The sequence below is a fragment of the Caenorhabditis elegans genome, chromosome X (genome assembly GCF_000002985.6).
Source record: "Caenorhabditis elegans chromosome X".
Taxonomy (NCBI): domain Eukaryota; kingdom Metazoa; phylum Nematoda; class Chromadorea; order Rhabditida; family Rhabditidae; genus Caenorhabditis; species Caenorhabditis elegans.
This window is the reverse complement of record NC_003284.9, coordinates 17444207-17458904: the sequence shown is the minus strand read 5'-3', so window position 1 is coordinate 17458904 and position 14698 is coordinate 17444207. Positions and strand designations below refer to the sequence as shown.

General features: G+C 38.9%; 2 protein-coding genes and 2 non-coding genes across 4 annotated transcripts; 1 reads left to right on the top strand and 3 right to left on the bottom strand.

The window, feature by feature from the left end:
- Positions 1–1170: 1170 nt before the first annotated feature.
- Positions 1171–1191, bottom strand: 21ur-14151. The gene has a single exon (NR_072959.1).
- Positions 1192–1671: 480 nt separating this feature from the next.
- C36E6.11 lies at positions 1672–1820 on the bottom strand. The gene has a single exon (NR_072958.1). It is a non-coding gene; the product is annotated as an Unclassified non-coding RNA C36E6.11 (non-coding RNA).
- Positions 1821–2318: 498 nt separating this feature from the next.
- mlc-2 (Myosin regulatory light chain 2) lies at positions 2319–3113 on the top strand. Its single transcript, NM_078427.10, has 4 exons — positions 2319–2475; positions 2523–2655; positions 2710–2858; positions 2912–3113. Exons 1-4 carry the CDS (start codon positions 2338–2340, stop codon positions 3002–3004), a joined length of 513 nt encoding a protein of 170 aa, NP_510828.1. The 5' UTR covers positions 2319–2337; the 3' UTR covers positions 3005–3113.
- Positions 3037–6513, bottom strand: C36E6.2 (Nbr1 FW domain-containing protein). Its single transcript, NM_001383702.1, has 6 exons — positions 6446–6513; positions 6300–6385; positions 6125–6254; positions 5555–5657; positions 5353–5502; positions 3037–3657 (listed from the first exon to the last, which is right to left on the bottom strand). Exons 1-6 carry the CDS (start codon positions 6506–6508, stop codon positions 3470–3472), a joined length of 720 nt encoding a protein of 239 aa, NP_001370550.1. The 5' UTR covers positions 6509–6513; the 3' UTR covers positions 3037–3469.
- Positions 6514–14698: the final 8185 nt, after the last annotated feature.

Sequence of the window (14698 nt, the reverse complement as noted above, 5' to 3'; positions counted from 1 at the left end):
ACATAATCAGAATTTGTTTTGAGTTGGAAAGGAAGGTTTAAATTCAACATTTCCAACAAACAGGATAATTGAAAACTTGAAAATCTGAAACTCTTTTGTTTTGGAACTTGATTATAAATTTTAATTTTCATAACATGACTAAATGGGACATACTGAATTTATCAGATGGTTCCAGTAATATCTGTTTATAATATTTCACTAACGATAATTTTTTTTGACATATATTTTTCTGGTATAAATTATAATTTTCCTACTAATTGTTTCAACTACTTGTGAAATCTATTTGTATAGTTTTTTTTCAAGTTTTGTTAAAATGAAATAATTAATCGGGCGTATTTTAAGATAGGATGAAACAGAGCAAATATTGATTTTCACACAATCTTCAAAGTTTTGACATACGCAGTGATTTTTGATTTTAGGATTTGCAGCTATTTTTGAAATCAATAATTTTGATGTCATTGAATAACAGACAAAAATTGTGTTTCGAACTATACTCTCATTGGAGACAATTCAGAAACGATTCAGAAAAAAAAACCTTCCATCAGAATTAGTGTGACAAGAGGTTCTTACTCATATCCTAAATTAACAAGGATAACTTTTTTGATTCCTCAACTTTCAAACTTTTTCATCTGATTTTCTATTGAGTGTTCTGTCTACCAGTGCTCTTATCTGAAAACAGCTTTTAAGATAATGCGTCAGCTGGCAGAAACGCTTTTAATTTTGCTTCCTGTTTGTTAACTTATTTTTGAAACGTTTTACTTCGAAAAGAGTTAATTTTTTGGTTTGTTTGTAAATTTGAAAAAATCATTTAATGTTTATTATGAGCGTATTACAAATGTTCGTAAAAGTTATTATTATTATCACTCCACAATTTCCGTTTGTAAAATGAATAATTGAATTTTTTTTTCCAATATACATCAAACAAAATTGTGAAAAAATTGCTTTAACGAAATTGAAGCATAAACAATAGTTCTAATTCCAATTACAACAATTTGTGTAAATCAAATGTTTCCTCTGAAAACTTCAAACAGTAAACCATTAATGTTTTGAAAAGTACGATGATGGTCTGGAAAACGCGCTTTGAAAATTTGTTACAACACGTTAGAATCACAAGTTCAGATTAGCTGTCGCCTCTAAAAATCAATTGTTGAACAATGTCTTCTTCAATTTTTTGATAATCAGCAAGCACAACTACTAGAAACAAAATATACAATTTTAAAGTTGGCAAAGAAACATTGGATACAATTTTCCAGTCGCTTGGCATTTTTGTTGAACATAATTTCAATTTTTCGAAAAATTTATGTTTTGTAATGTTTTATTTTGATTTCCATACTTATGAAGTAGTAAAGATTTCTACTGGGCTCATGAGATACAAAACAATCTGAACATTCAATTTTTTATCTTCGGAAAAGTTCTTGCTAGAAAAACAATAAAAACCACTTATAAACATTCCTTTCAATTGTTCTCTTTTTACGAACTTGTTAATTTGTCTTCAGCCATTAGAAACAATATTCGATGTTACATGTTTTCATTCAACATTCAAAGTTATATTCTTTCTAATTCCTATTTTGTGTTAATGGGCCACCCTCAGTGCAACTCTGATCATTCATCTCCCAAAAATCCCTAGATTCCCTGCTCTCCACCCTCGCTTTTCTGCGCGCAGCAAAAAGCCTACCACCTTAACTTTTACCTGCTTTTGAGAGAGATGTACTTGAGAAAATATTCGAAGCCAAACAGTTGGCTTTTCCAAAAATTCTCTCCCCCATGCGTTGCCGCAACTCTGTAGATATTTGCGTTTGTCGTTTCTTCACAAACAGATATTGCGTATATCTTCCCGGCCGTGTGAGGGTGATCAGAAAGTCTGAGATCCCCAAAGAGAGCACAGACACGGCGCACGGATCACGGGCACTGCTCTTTCTAGCGCTCTTTGTGTCGAGCTTCTGCTTGGGACACATTATCTCTGCTGGCAAAACTGATCGCTGCCCGCTGTGTTACACTCTATCTCAAACGGCATCCCGGGAATCTGCCACCCTCCACCAATTGCCTACTAACTTTGCCCGCCGTGGAGAGAGCACCTCCTCTCGGTCTCTTTTCGTATCACATTCCTCCCATCCAGCTACTCCTCCTTCCCATACGCCTACCAACCAACCATTATTATCTCAATGCTCTCGACAAGATCGGGACTTGGAAAAGGCTTCTTCTTCATACTTTTCATGGGTGCATTTTTAATTTTAATTTGTTCGTTTCCCAAGCAATTTACTTCTATCATTGTTTCGACAATTTTGTGTGCTACCTGTAAACAAATAACTGAGTTTCAGGTAGAGAACCTTTTCCAACATGTCCAAGGCCGCCAAGAAGAAGTCCTCAAAGAAGCGCTCGGGATCCGAGGCCGCCCAATTCGACCAGAAGACCATCCAGGAGTTCAAGGAGGCCTTCGGAATCATGGATCAGAACAAGGACGGAATCATCGACAAGGTTAGCTTTTTTTAAGTTTTAAAATGATACTAATGAACAATTTTTAGTCTGACCTCAAGGATCTCTACGCATCCATGGGACAAATCGCCCCAGACAGCCAGATCGACGCCATGATCAAGGAGGCATCCGGACCAATCAACTTCACCGTCTTCCTCACCCTTTTCGGGGAGAGATTGACAGGTAGGCTTTTCAGATTTTCTAATGGAATTCAATTCATTATTGCAATAATTTCAGGAACTGACCCAGAGGCCACCATTGTTGGAGCTTTTGCTATGTTCGATAAGAAGGACTGCGGAAAGATCAAGGAGGACGACCTTATCAAGATCCTTCAAAACAAGAGAGGAGAGCCATTAGACGAGGATGAGGTCAAGGCTATGTACAAGGTAAATTCATTCTTTCTGAAATCATTGAAACTTACCAATTCCTCTTCTTTCAGGGAAAGCCACCAATCGAGGGAGGAGAGGTTGACTACAAGGCATTCGCTCACCTCATCACCACCGGAGCCCAAGACGAGCTCGCCAGCGCCTAAACATCCGGCAATTGCACACAAATCTTACATTCTTTCAAATAATACTTTCTCATTTATTTCTCCAATTATAATCTTTCAATGGATTAGTGCAATAAATGGTGGTGATAAAATTAGTTGATACCAATGACTTCTAATGTTATTTTATAAAAAGGCTAATAGGTATTGGGGAAAAAAGTGATGAATAGTTTGAAAAAGAAATGCGAGAGGTGGAAAAGGCAACAAATCTGTACTGGGTGTCTATCACAATTGGAACAAATCTTAATGAGAAAATATGTTTCAATAAGGTTCATTACAGAGTTACCAGATGTCTGATAACCCGAGCTACGTTGAATTTTAAAAGTAAAATAGTTAGAAGATTACTTTTGATTCAATAACTGCATTGAAATTTACATTTGATTAAGATATCCCACGGTAAATAATTGATGATCATCACAATAATAACAATAGAATTTACAAGGTCTCGAATCATTCCATCATGTCCTCTTGAGGTGGATCAGGCACTGGAGATGGATGTGTCCCACTGCTACTTGGTCCTTCCACAAATGACATCACAGCGAGTTGCCGATGGAATGGATCCATTGGTTGCGCGGAGACTTCCATCGCGGCTTCTGCTTCAGTAAGTGGCCGCACTCGAATGATAACCCAGATTGATTCTGAAAATGTGGAAACATTAAAATTATGAGGTTTCTGAAGTAGCTGAATAATATTTAAGTCTTTGAAGAAATTCGATTAGTTTCAAAAAAATTATCTTTGCTGATTTGTACAAGCCGTTTTGAACCTGAGTTTATATTTACGTTTTAAGGTTTATTTTAAATTTATTTTCTATATTTCACTGATTTTCTTCATTTTTGTGGTTTTTTAATCGGAAAATAAAAGAAATATACAAGAAAAATGCAAATAGTTCATGAAAAAATCACTGAAATTGCCTAAAACTCTGAAATTATGTGATACGACGACAACGAGCCTGAAATTAGTATATTTTACAGTTTTAGGCAATTTCAGTGATTTTTTCATGAACTATTTGCATTTTTCTTGTATATTTCTTTCATTTTCCGATTAAAAAACCCCAAAAATGAAGAAAATCAGTGAAATAATGAAAATTAATAAAAAAAGATAATGAAAATAATGCAATCGTGCTCCAACGAACGAGTTCAATTGGCGGAAATTCAAATAGAAATTAGGGGAAAACTGACATTTTTTCAATTTTCAAAAAATCATATAAAATCAGGGAAATTTTTTTAAATTTTTTTATCATGATATTCGGCCATTGTGGTACCATAGGCATGTTTTGAAGCGATTTCCCCACAGGGTGTAGTCCACCTTTAAAGCTCTAATTATTAAATACTTCTACTCCAAAAATTAACGAGAAAGGAAGAAAAGAGCCAGTAGAGAAAATGTTTGAAATTACTCATTTTCAGAATCTCATATCTCTGCAAACTGTTCAAAATTTTAGAAAGTTGCTGAAAATCCGGCATTGTTTATAAATGTTCAAAAAAGAAAAAAAATAAGTTTTCTTCGTTTGTTTTTGAATGTTTTGACAAAATCGGCACTGGCTCTTTCCGGTCTTTGAGCAACTTGGCAATTTAAAAATTATCTATTTATTCAAGCAACATTCCGATATTCCGGTATCAATTAACGTATTTCCTCTAATAGTCTTGCATGCAAGACTAACTTTCACTTGGTCAGTAGTGTTGGGTATCATTGTTGGGTTACAACAATAATAGATATTGCAAGACAATTTTTAGAATGTTTGATAATTTTAGAAAAACGATCAATCTTTGACAAAAACCTAATTTAATACAAAAAAAAACTACAAAGAATATATACTTTTGCAATAGTTCATCGGCTATTTTTTTACAGTGCATTAGTTTTTGTTTCATATCTAAAATTTTAAATGGAGGCGCATTTATGCGTTAACATATTTTGATATCATATATTTATAATAATCTATCTATGGTCTATTAATTTGGTCGTTATGGTCTATATAAATGCCTTCCTTTGAAATTGGAGAAAAAAAAATGGACTGTGAGCACTTTAAAATTATATCTACCCAAACAATGACGACTTTATTAATATTTACAAAACTAACAGAGGGAGTACGGTTTCTCGGTTTTATGTGTTCACTAACGGTTATATAAATTTGAATTTTCTATTAAAAATGTTCTCGAGTACACTGATGTTATTTACCAAGTAACTAATTGAGATTGTCTCTCAACCATATTAACATTTTCCTTATGAACTTGTTTTCAACCTTTACAGTAGTTCTACCTTTTGACAGTTTTTTTTTTGGGAAATTTGGCATCAGTCTCATATGATTAATTTTTCTGTTTAACGACATTAATACTCACCACCGAAGAAAAAATTTTGTGGCGTAACAAATTGAAATCTGGCTTTGAAGTCTCCCATTTCAGCAGGGCAACTGATTCGAATCTCAATGTTTTCCGACTGATCCGGATCAAGAACGGTATCCTTCCATACTTCGTAATCGATCGGGTCACCTGGAATTAATTAATAATATAGTTTTTATTCATTAATTAATACGAGTGTTACCATCGACAAACGCCAATCGGGTGCCATCAGGCCATCTGAACCTTCCATCATTGACAACTCGCCACCCGCAGAAAAATGTAGAATTCGGTCGGTAAGTGAAAGACTGAAATTGAAGTTTTTGGGTTTTATGATACACAGCAGGATAATTTGAAAAATTGATTTTGTGGAATCGTAATTCTCCCTAACATTAATTCGAATTCGAGTGAGCATAGCCGGCAAATTCAGGAGGTATAATACATTTCCTTAAAAATTTATTTTAGAGAGCTAGAAAATTTTCATTTATTATTGTTTAGACTCAATATGATCCCAGACAACCAGAATCCAAAGTCGCACTTCACTACGTTACTTCTTCAAAGTTTCTTAAAATTTTCATGATGGTTCAAAGTTTTTGGAAACTCTCAGCTAGCATATCAAATTATACCAATTGGACTGTATTGCAGCAAACTATTATTGACAAATTATACGTTTGAATTGCTTGTTTTTTTTTTAAATAAATTGCTTGGTCATTCAATATGAGCTCCCATAAAAATTTTTAAACAATCAAATGTTGATTTTCAAACAAAAACTCACTCCTGAGATTGCTTCTCGGTTTGTGCATTCTTTCACAGTCGACGAGAGACATGTCTGCCGGAATGCTTCCTCCATGTGCAACAAGTCTCCATTCTGATCGTAAAACACTGATATCGCAGTTGACAGATTCCTGAATACATAATCACCTTCATTAATTGCTTGTCTTAAAACCTACCAATTTGCTAAATCAAGGTAGAATGCCGCCAGGTCATGTGGAATCATTTGAGGAGAGATTATTTCTTCAAACTTGTGAATCAGATTCTGAAAATTTAAACTTAGTTGCAATATCTTTACCGCAACAAAGTAATACAAAGCACTTACCTCCCTGTCATCTGTCGTCATTTGACTCATTTTTGATATCAGACTGTTTTCCAGTGCATCCATTATTGCTGAAAATTGAAAAATTGTCGAAAATGAGAAAGTGAAAAATAAAAGAAAAGAAAAAACTGATTATAGAAATGTTAGAAAAATTTGATTTTTCTTAGAGTGTATTGCCAATTTAAAATACCTATTCCATATTAACTTACATTACTTAAATTTGCAAAATTTTAATTGATATTACATATTAAAAAATTGTTCAAATTGCTGAAAACTGATAAAGAAGCTTTAAAATTTCAATAGTCAAAAATCGTTCTCAGCTTTACGCACTATGAAAGTTCTTATCCAATTTTTGTACAATAATGTAGTTAATTTGCAAAAAATAACATATAATTTAAAGATATATCCAACTTAAACATATAGACAAAAAGCGGGCAAAATCGATACATCATGACTGCCCTCCTTGTCATATGAGGGTCCCTTTGTGTGTGCATTCCTGAGAATCGATAAGTTGGTGGACTGTATAATATGACAATCAGAACTTGGAACAAATCTCTTTTTTTCAAGTTGTAGCAGAACGTAACTTAGTAAAATGCGAAATATAGTACATCAACGGATTGAAGTTCACTATGATATTTCAAAACTTTCAAAAAATCGGGTTTGATTGTTATTAATTCAATTTTTAGTTTGTTTCCCTCTAATTTTGATTATCAAAAAATTAATATAATATTGATACGTTTTTCTGAACGGAAATGAAACATATCTTAAACAAAAATGATATAAAAAACATCATCAAAAAAACCAGAACACTTAATGGACACTGACCACTATGTCCGCAAACACTAGCACGTCAGTTTGCACACAATGAGAATGGCACGTGTGTTAGTGCACGAGAGACTGCGAAGTATGAGGAAACGCAGAACAAAGCCAAAACAATTGTTGTGTGCGTACCACCTTCCTTTTCTGCAACCTCCATGGAGATATAAAGGCCATAGAAACAGAGGAGATCTCTATGACAATTATAATAGAAAACGTCAATTTTTGTTTTGTCTTTTTTTCGAGGAAGAGATGAAATTTTACAATATGTATGAAGTGTTTCGGAATAATCCAGCATTATGGGTTTAGATGGAAAAATTTAAATGAGAAAAGTTTCTCTGAACTGGCTTGCTAAACTTGTAAATTTTTCAATCTTTGTTCGCTAAAAAGTTTAAAGTAGACATCTTAATTCACCGTGAAGTGTATTTATTTGTGTTTCAAATATTTAATTCTCAGTAGAGCAAATGTTTGGAATCACTGAAGTAGTGTTGATATGATCAAATGAAATTCTGCAAAACATTTTATTTAGAGTCAAATAGTGTTTATCGTGATTAAAATATGTATATCTTAACATTATATGGATCAAATCTGTAACAGTACTCAAAGTTCCAAAGATAGTCAAGTACTTGTGTACAAAAATTTAATTAAAAAGTGAAATAAAACATTTAAAAATATTATCTTATATTTTACCTCCACGTTAGAATTTAACGGTTTTTTTGAATACTCAATTTTTTTCGACAAACTTTTGACATACATATGTTGACAAAATTTCGACTAGCACTACAACCTTTTTACAAGAAAAAACGTTCAAAATATTAGTGATAAAAATAAATATCAAATCAAATACCATAATTTCAATTTGAAGGATTTTGGAAAAATTAGTAAATAGTCCCACATTGAAGTTCATTATTTAAAATAATATTCTATGAAGTTTTTGAGCTGATAAGTTTCTAAAAACAAATTAAAGGGATGAAAAGTTTATTTTGGGATAAAAGAATTGACAGGAGAATAGTGTCTTCGAGAAAATTATGATACTGTGTTCTTATCCGCAGTAGAACGTTCTGTTAACCATGTCAATCTTCTTGGTGTAGGGTTTTTCTTACTCGGAGAATAACATACCTGCATTGACAGCCTGACGGGAAGCAGAACCGATTTTGAGGTATAATTCCACAATTACCGCAAGTGTCGTTGCACGTTGCCCCCGAAACTGTAGACCATGCGGTCCAAGTACCGGGACACACTTCTGGCTGCAAAATATTTGCTCAATAATGTATAGTTGTTTCACATCAAATCTTTATAAACTCTCAGGTGCCAACAACAAGGTTTTGTTCTGAGACGATCGACTCACCGTGTGGTCCTGGCAATATTGTGTGCCATCATATCCAGTTGCTAGATATTTACCAGCGCAGCATGGCGTACTTCCACCACACGATGCTTGACCACACGTTTTTGATTCAATTGCGTCACCACTAAACATACCATTTAAAATAAATAGTGAGCTATTAAGGATAATTACTTACACACATGGACATCCGTATGGCGCTGATGCACATGTTCGATTTCTGACTTGCATTCCACATCCTCCACACGTTGAGTTACACAGACTCCAAGTGTTCCAGTTATTCCAGAGCCCAAGTAATTCTTAAAATTGTCAAAATTTGTACCACGTAGATCAACGTCAAGTTGAGAGTAATGTCAACACTATGCAGTCTAGGTCTTAACATTGAATTGCTATAATCAAATACCTGGATCGCAACAAGTAGTTTGCTCTGGATTGAAAACCGGATCCACTGGGAGAGGACCACAATAGAAAACTCGAGCAGTCATATTGATCATTTTAGAAAAGCCAGCACAACAAGACGTTCTGGGGAATAGGCACACAGAAGATGCACAGGGCCGGACATCGGTTGCAGCACCACTGGAAACAATCGAGATGTTATTAATGTGATGAATCAGATACGCTATTTTGTAGCTATGCTTCACTGTTTTTTTAAGTTTTGAATGCTAAACATTAAATTTAAGTAATAGTTTCGAGCTCAAAACAATTGTATAGTCTGATAAAAGTGGGCTTAAAATAACAAAACTTCCATTTCAAAAAAAAAACATTTTCTGTTCGAATAGAAAAAAATAAGTCTCACCTGCATTCACATCCATACTGTAATGACAAACACTTTCTGGATCGTGTAGTAGTTCCACAAGACCCACATGTATCATTGCATGCAGTAGTTGTTGTCCATTCTCCCCAAATACCTTGCGAAGGACAGCAATCAACTCCGCAAGTATTCAGCTTATCTGGATCAGCGGTGGGTTCCAACTAGAACACTGACGTTTTGAATACAAAACGATGAAAGAAAACGTACCAATGGTCCGCATGTATGTTTGCCGTTCTGAACAACAGCTGTGTATCCTGGACAGCAAGCCAGTCTTGGGAAATAACAAACTCCTGTGCCGCAAACTTCCGTGATAGAAGCTTCACCTCTGGAAAACGTATTACAACATAAGAAAATGTTTTACAGAAGTTGAAATAAAAATAGTTGTACATATTCTGCATACTCAAAAGCTAAAAGAAGACTAGAAAAAACAAAATTTCACTAACAAAAAAATATTGAGTCACTTACTGGCAAGGGCAACCATCTGGTTCGGAAATACATATCCTTGTTCTAGTTTGGTTTCCACACGAACCACAGTAATCTCGACACTGTATTGGCGAAGAAGTCCAATCTGACCAGATTCCAGTTTCTGCGCAACACGTTCCATTGCATGTAGGGTCATATGGTGCATAAGTTGTGTTGTAGTTAGGCTGGAAATATGTACATTCATGTTGAGCATTGTTTGAAAAAATAGAATAGAAACACATTATTAATTGTAAGTCCTAAGCATATAAACCTAAGCATTAAGATATTGGTTGCACAATAAAATAATATAATTATAATATAATACAATAAATCTAATAATACACTTCTCCTATTTTGCAGAACTTGGCCAAAATCTTAATACACAATTAATGACAAAATGTTTGAGTACTACATCATATTTTCCGAAAATCAGTTTGCAAAATTTTAGAAAATGAGTACCTGTGGCCCACATGCATGCTTTCCATCCATTACAGTAGCGGTGTATCCAGCACAACAGGTGTCCAATGGGAAATAACAAACTCCAATTCCGCAGTTGACTTCACGAGAATCAGCGCCTCTTCAAAATGGAAAAGGTCGATTAATATTGGATAACCCAAATTTTTCTCACGAACCTGCATGGGCATGAGGACGGAGACAAGCAACTACGACGTTGTGTCGTTGTGGAGCAGGATCCGCAAGTGGTCGGACATGCACCACCTTGGGTCCATTCGGACCAGTACCCTCCAGATGATGGACAGCAGTCCGTGACACACAGAGTTGATGGTGGGGGATCAGTGTCATCCTGCAACCAAATTAAGTGTTTTTTTATGAACAAACTTATAAAATTAAACACGGAATAAATACTTTGCTGACAATAATCATTAGTGTGAACAAAATTAGAAAACTTACTGTTTTAGAACACTCGAAATGACTGTCGACTATAATTTTAGTTCTTGTTCCACAACAAGTTTGACGTGGGAAAGGACACGGAGAAGGAGCACATTCTCCAACTTTGCTCGTTCTTCCACTGAAAAACTATTATCAGAGAACACGGAATTCTAACTCAAGACGTTACCTGCAAAAACATGAATATGCTTCAGAGAGGCAAGCTCTCGTATAAGTTGTTGTACCGCAGTTACCACAGGTGTCGTTACATGTCGCTGTTTCTACCCATTCAGACCACACACCGCCCAAAACACAACAGGAAGAGGAGATAGTTGAAACCGCTGTTAAAGCAGTGCTGGTGGATGAAGTCGAAGTACTTTCTGTCGTACTCGAAGCAGTGCTGGTGGATGGAGTCGAAGTGCTCTCTGTGGTACTCGAAGCAGTGCTGGTGGATGGAGTCGAAGTGCTCTCTGTGGTACTCGAAGCAGTGCTGGTGGATGGAGTCGAAGTGCTTTCTGTCGTACTCGAAGCAGTGCTGGTGGATGGAGTCGAAGTGCTTTCTGTCGTACTCGAGGCAGTGCTGGTGGATGGAGTCGAAGTGCTTTCTGTCGTACTCGAAGCAGTGCTGGTGGATGGAGTCGAAGTGCTTTCTGTCGTACTCGAGGCAGTGCTGGTGGATGGAGTCGAAGTGCTTTCTGTCGTACTCGAAGCAGTGCTGGTGGATGGAGTTGAAGTGCTTTCTGTTGTACTCGAAGCAGTGCTGGTGGATGGAGTCGAAGTGCTTTCTGTCGTACTCGAAGCAGTGCTGGTGGATGGAGTCGAAGTGCTTTCTGTCGTACTCGAAGCAGTGCTGGTGGATGGAGTCGAAGTGCTTTCTGTCGTACTCGAAGCAGTGCTGGTGGATGGAGTCGAAGTGCTTTCTGTCGCACTCGAAGCAGTGCTGGTGGATGGAGTCGAAGTGCTTTCTGTCGTACTCGAAGCAGTGCTGGTGGATGGAGTCGAAGTGCTTTCTGTCGTACTCGAAACAGTGCTGGTGGATGGAGTCGAAGTGCTCTCTGTTGTACTCGAAGCAGTGCTGATGGATGGAGTCGAAGTGCTTTCTGTCGTACTCGAAGCAGTGCTGGTGAATGGAGTCGAAGTGCTTTCTGTTGTACTCGAAGCAGTGCTGGTGGATGGAGTCGAAGTGCTTTCTGTTGTACTCGAAGCAGTGCTGGTGGATGGAGTCGAAGTGCTCTCTGTCGTACTCGAAGCAGTGCTGGTGGATGGAGTCGAAGTGCTTTCTGTCGTACTCGAAACAGTGCTGGTGGATGGAGTCGAAGTGCTCTCTGTTGTACTCGAAGCAGTGCTGATGGATGGAGTCGAAGTGCTTTCTGTCGTACTCGAAGCAGTGCTGGTGAATGGAGTCGAAGTGCTTTCTGTCGTACTCGAAGCAGTGCTGGTGGATGGAGTCAAAGTGCTCTCTGTTGTACTCGAAGCAGTGCTGGTGGATGGAGTTGAAGTGCTTTCTGTTGTACTCGAAGCAGTGCTGGTTGATGGAGTCGAAGTTCTTTCTGTCGTACTCGAAACAGTGCTGGTGGATGGAGTCGAAGTGCTTTCTGTCGTACTCGAAACAGTGCTGGTGGATGGAGTCGAAGTGCTCTCTGTTGTACTCGAAGCAGTGCTGATGGATGGAGTCGAAGTGCTTTCTGTCGTACTCGAAGCAGTGCTGGTGAATGGAGTCGAAGTGCTTTCTGTTGTACTCGAAGCAGTGCTGGTGGATGGAGTCGAAGTGCTTTCTGTTGTACTCGAAGCAGTGCTGGTGGATGGAGTCGAAGTGCTCTCTGTTGTACTCGAAGCAGTGCTGGTGGATGGAGTCGAAGTGCTTTCTGTCGTACTCGAAACAGTGCTGGTGGATGGAGTCGAAGTGCTCTCTGTTGTACTCGAAGCAGTGCTGGTGGATGGAGTCGAAGTGCTTTCTGTTGTACTCGAAGCAGTGCTGGTGGATGGAGTCGAAGTGCTCTCTGTCGTACTCGAAACAGTGTTGGTGGATGGAGTCGAAGTGCTTTCTGTCGTACTTGAAACAGTGCTGGTGGATGGAGTCGAAGTGCTCTCTGTTGTACTCGAAGCAGTGCTGGTGGATGGAGTCGAAGTGCTTTCTGTTGTACTCGAAGCAGTGCTGGTGGATGGAGTCGAAGTGCTTTCTGTCGTACTCGAAGCAGTGCTGGTGGATGGAGTCAAAGTGCTCTCTGTTGTACTCGAAGCAGTGCTGGTGGATGGAATCGAAGTGCTTTCTGTAGTACTCGAAGCAGTGCTTGTGGATGGAGTCGAAGTGCTTTCTGTCGTACTCGAAACAGTGCTGGTGGATGGAGTCGAAGTGCTTTCTGTCGTTCTTGAAACAGTGCTGGTGGATGGAATCGAAGTGCTTTCTGTCGTACTCGAAGCAGTGCTGGTGGATGGAGTCGAAGTGCTCTCTGTTGTACTCGAAGCAGTGCTGGTGGATGGAGTCGAAGTGCTTTCTGTCGTACTCGAAGCAGTGCTGGTGGATGGAGTCGAAGTGCTTTCTGTCGTACTCGAAGCAGTGCTGGTGGATGGAGTCAAAGTGCTCTCTGTTGTACTCGAAGCAGTGCTGGTGGATGGAATCGAAGTGCTTTCTGTAGTACTCGAAGCAGTGCTGGTCGATGGAGTCGAAGTGCTTTCTGTCGTACTCGAAACAGTGCTGGTGGATGGAGTCGAAGTGCTTTCTGTCGTACTTGAAACAGTGCTGGTGGATGGAATCGAAGTGCTCTCTGTTGTACTCAAAGCAGTGTTGGTGGATGGAGTCGAAGTGCTTTCTGTCGTAGCAGTGCTGGTGGATGGAGTCGAAGTGCTTTCTGTCGTACTCGAAGCAGTGCTGGTGGATGGAGTCGAAGTGCTTTCTGTCGTACTCGAAGCAGTGCTGGTGGATGGAGTCAAAGTGCTCTCTGTTGTACTCGAAGCAGTGCTGGTGGATGGAGTCGAAGTGCCTTCTGTCGTACTTGAAACCGTGCTGGTGGATGGAGTCGAAGTGCTTTCTGTCGTACTCGAAGCAGTGCTGGTGGATGGAGTCGAAGTGCTTTCTGTCGTACTCGAAGCAGTGCTGGTGGATGGAGTCGAAGTGCTTTCTGTTGTACTCGAAGCAGTGCTGGTGGATGGAGTTGAAGTGCTTTCTGTTGTACTCGAAGCAGTGCTGGTGGATGGAGTCGAAGTGCTCTCTGTCGTACTCGAAGCAGTGCTGGTGGGTGGAGTCGAAGTGCTTTCCGTCGTACTCGAAGCAGTGCTGGTGGATGGAGTCGAAGTGCCTTCTGTCGTACTCGAAGCAGTGCTGGTGGATGGAGTCGAAGTGTTTTCTGCCGTACTCGAAGCAGTGCTGGTGGATGGAGTCGAAGTGCTTTCTGTCGTACTCGAAGCAGTGCTGGTGGATGGAGTCGAAGTGCTCTCTGTTGTACTCGAAGCAGTGCTGGTGGATGGAGTCGAAGTGCTTTCTGTCGTACTCGAAGCAGTGCTGGTGGATGGAGTCAAAGTGCTCTCTGTTGTACTCGAAGCAGTGCTGGTGGATGGAATCGAAGTGCTTTCTGTAGTACTCCAAGCAGTGCTGGTCGATGGAGTCGAAGTGCTTTCTGTCGTACTCGAACCAGTGCTGGTGTATGGAGTCGAAGTGCTTTCTGTCGTTCTTGAAACAGTGCTGGTGGATGGAATCGAAGTTCTCTCTGTTGTACTCGAAGCAGTGCTGGTGGATGGAGTCGATAGTGCTCGTCTGTCGTAGCAGTGCTGGTGGATGGAGTCGAAGTGCTTTCTGTCGTACTCGAAGCAGTGCTGGTGGATGGAGTCGAAGTGCTTTCTGTCGTACTCGAAGCAGTGCTGGTGGATGGAGTCAAAGTGCTCTCTGTTGTACTCGAAGCAGTGCTGGTGGATGGAGTCGAAGTGCTTTCTGTTGTACTCGAAG

Coding starts and splice junctions, on each gene's coding strand:
- mlc-2 (NM_078427.10), top strand. CDS start 2,338: ATGTCCAAGGCCGCCAAGAAGAAGTCCTCAAAGAAGCGCTCGGGATCC. Junction 2,656..2,709: donor TTTCGGGGAGAGATTGACAG/GTAGGCTTTTCA, acceptor CAATAATTTCAG/GAACTGACCCAGAGGCCACC. Junction 2,859..2,911: donor AGGTCAAGGCTATGTACAAG/GTAAATTCATTC, acceptor CTCTTCTTTCAG/GGAAAGCCACCAATCGAGGG.
- C36E6.2 (NM_001383702.1), bottom strand. CDS start 6,508: ATGGATGCACTGGAAAACAGTCTGATATCAAAAATGAGTCAAATGACG. Junction 5,658..6,124: donor ACCGAGAAGCAATCTCAGGA/GTGAGTTTTTGT, acceptor CTTCAATTTCAG/TCTTTCACTTACCGACCGAA. Junction 5,503..5,554: donor CCGATTGGCGTTTGTCGATG/GTAACACTCGTA, acceptor AATTAATTCCAG/GTGACCCGATCGATTACGAA.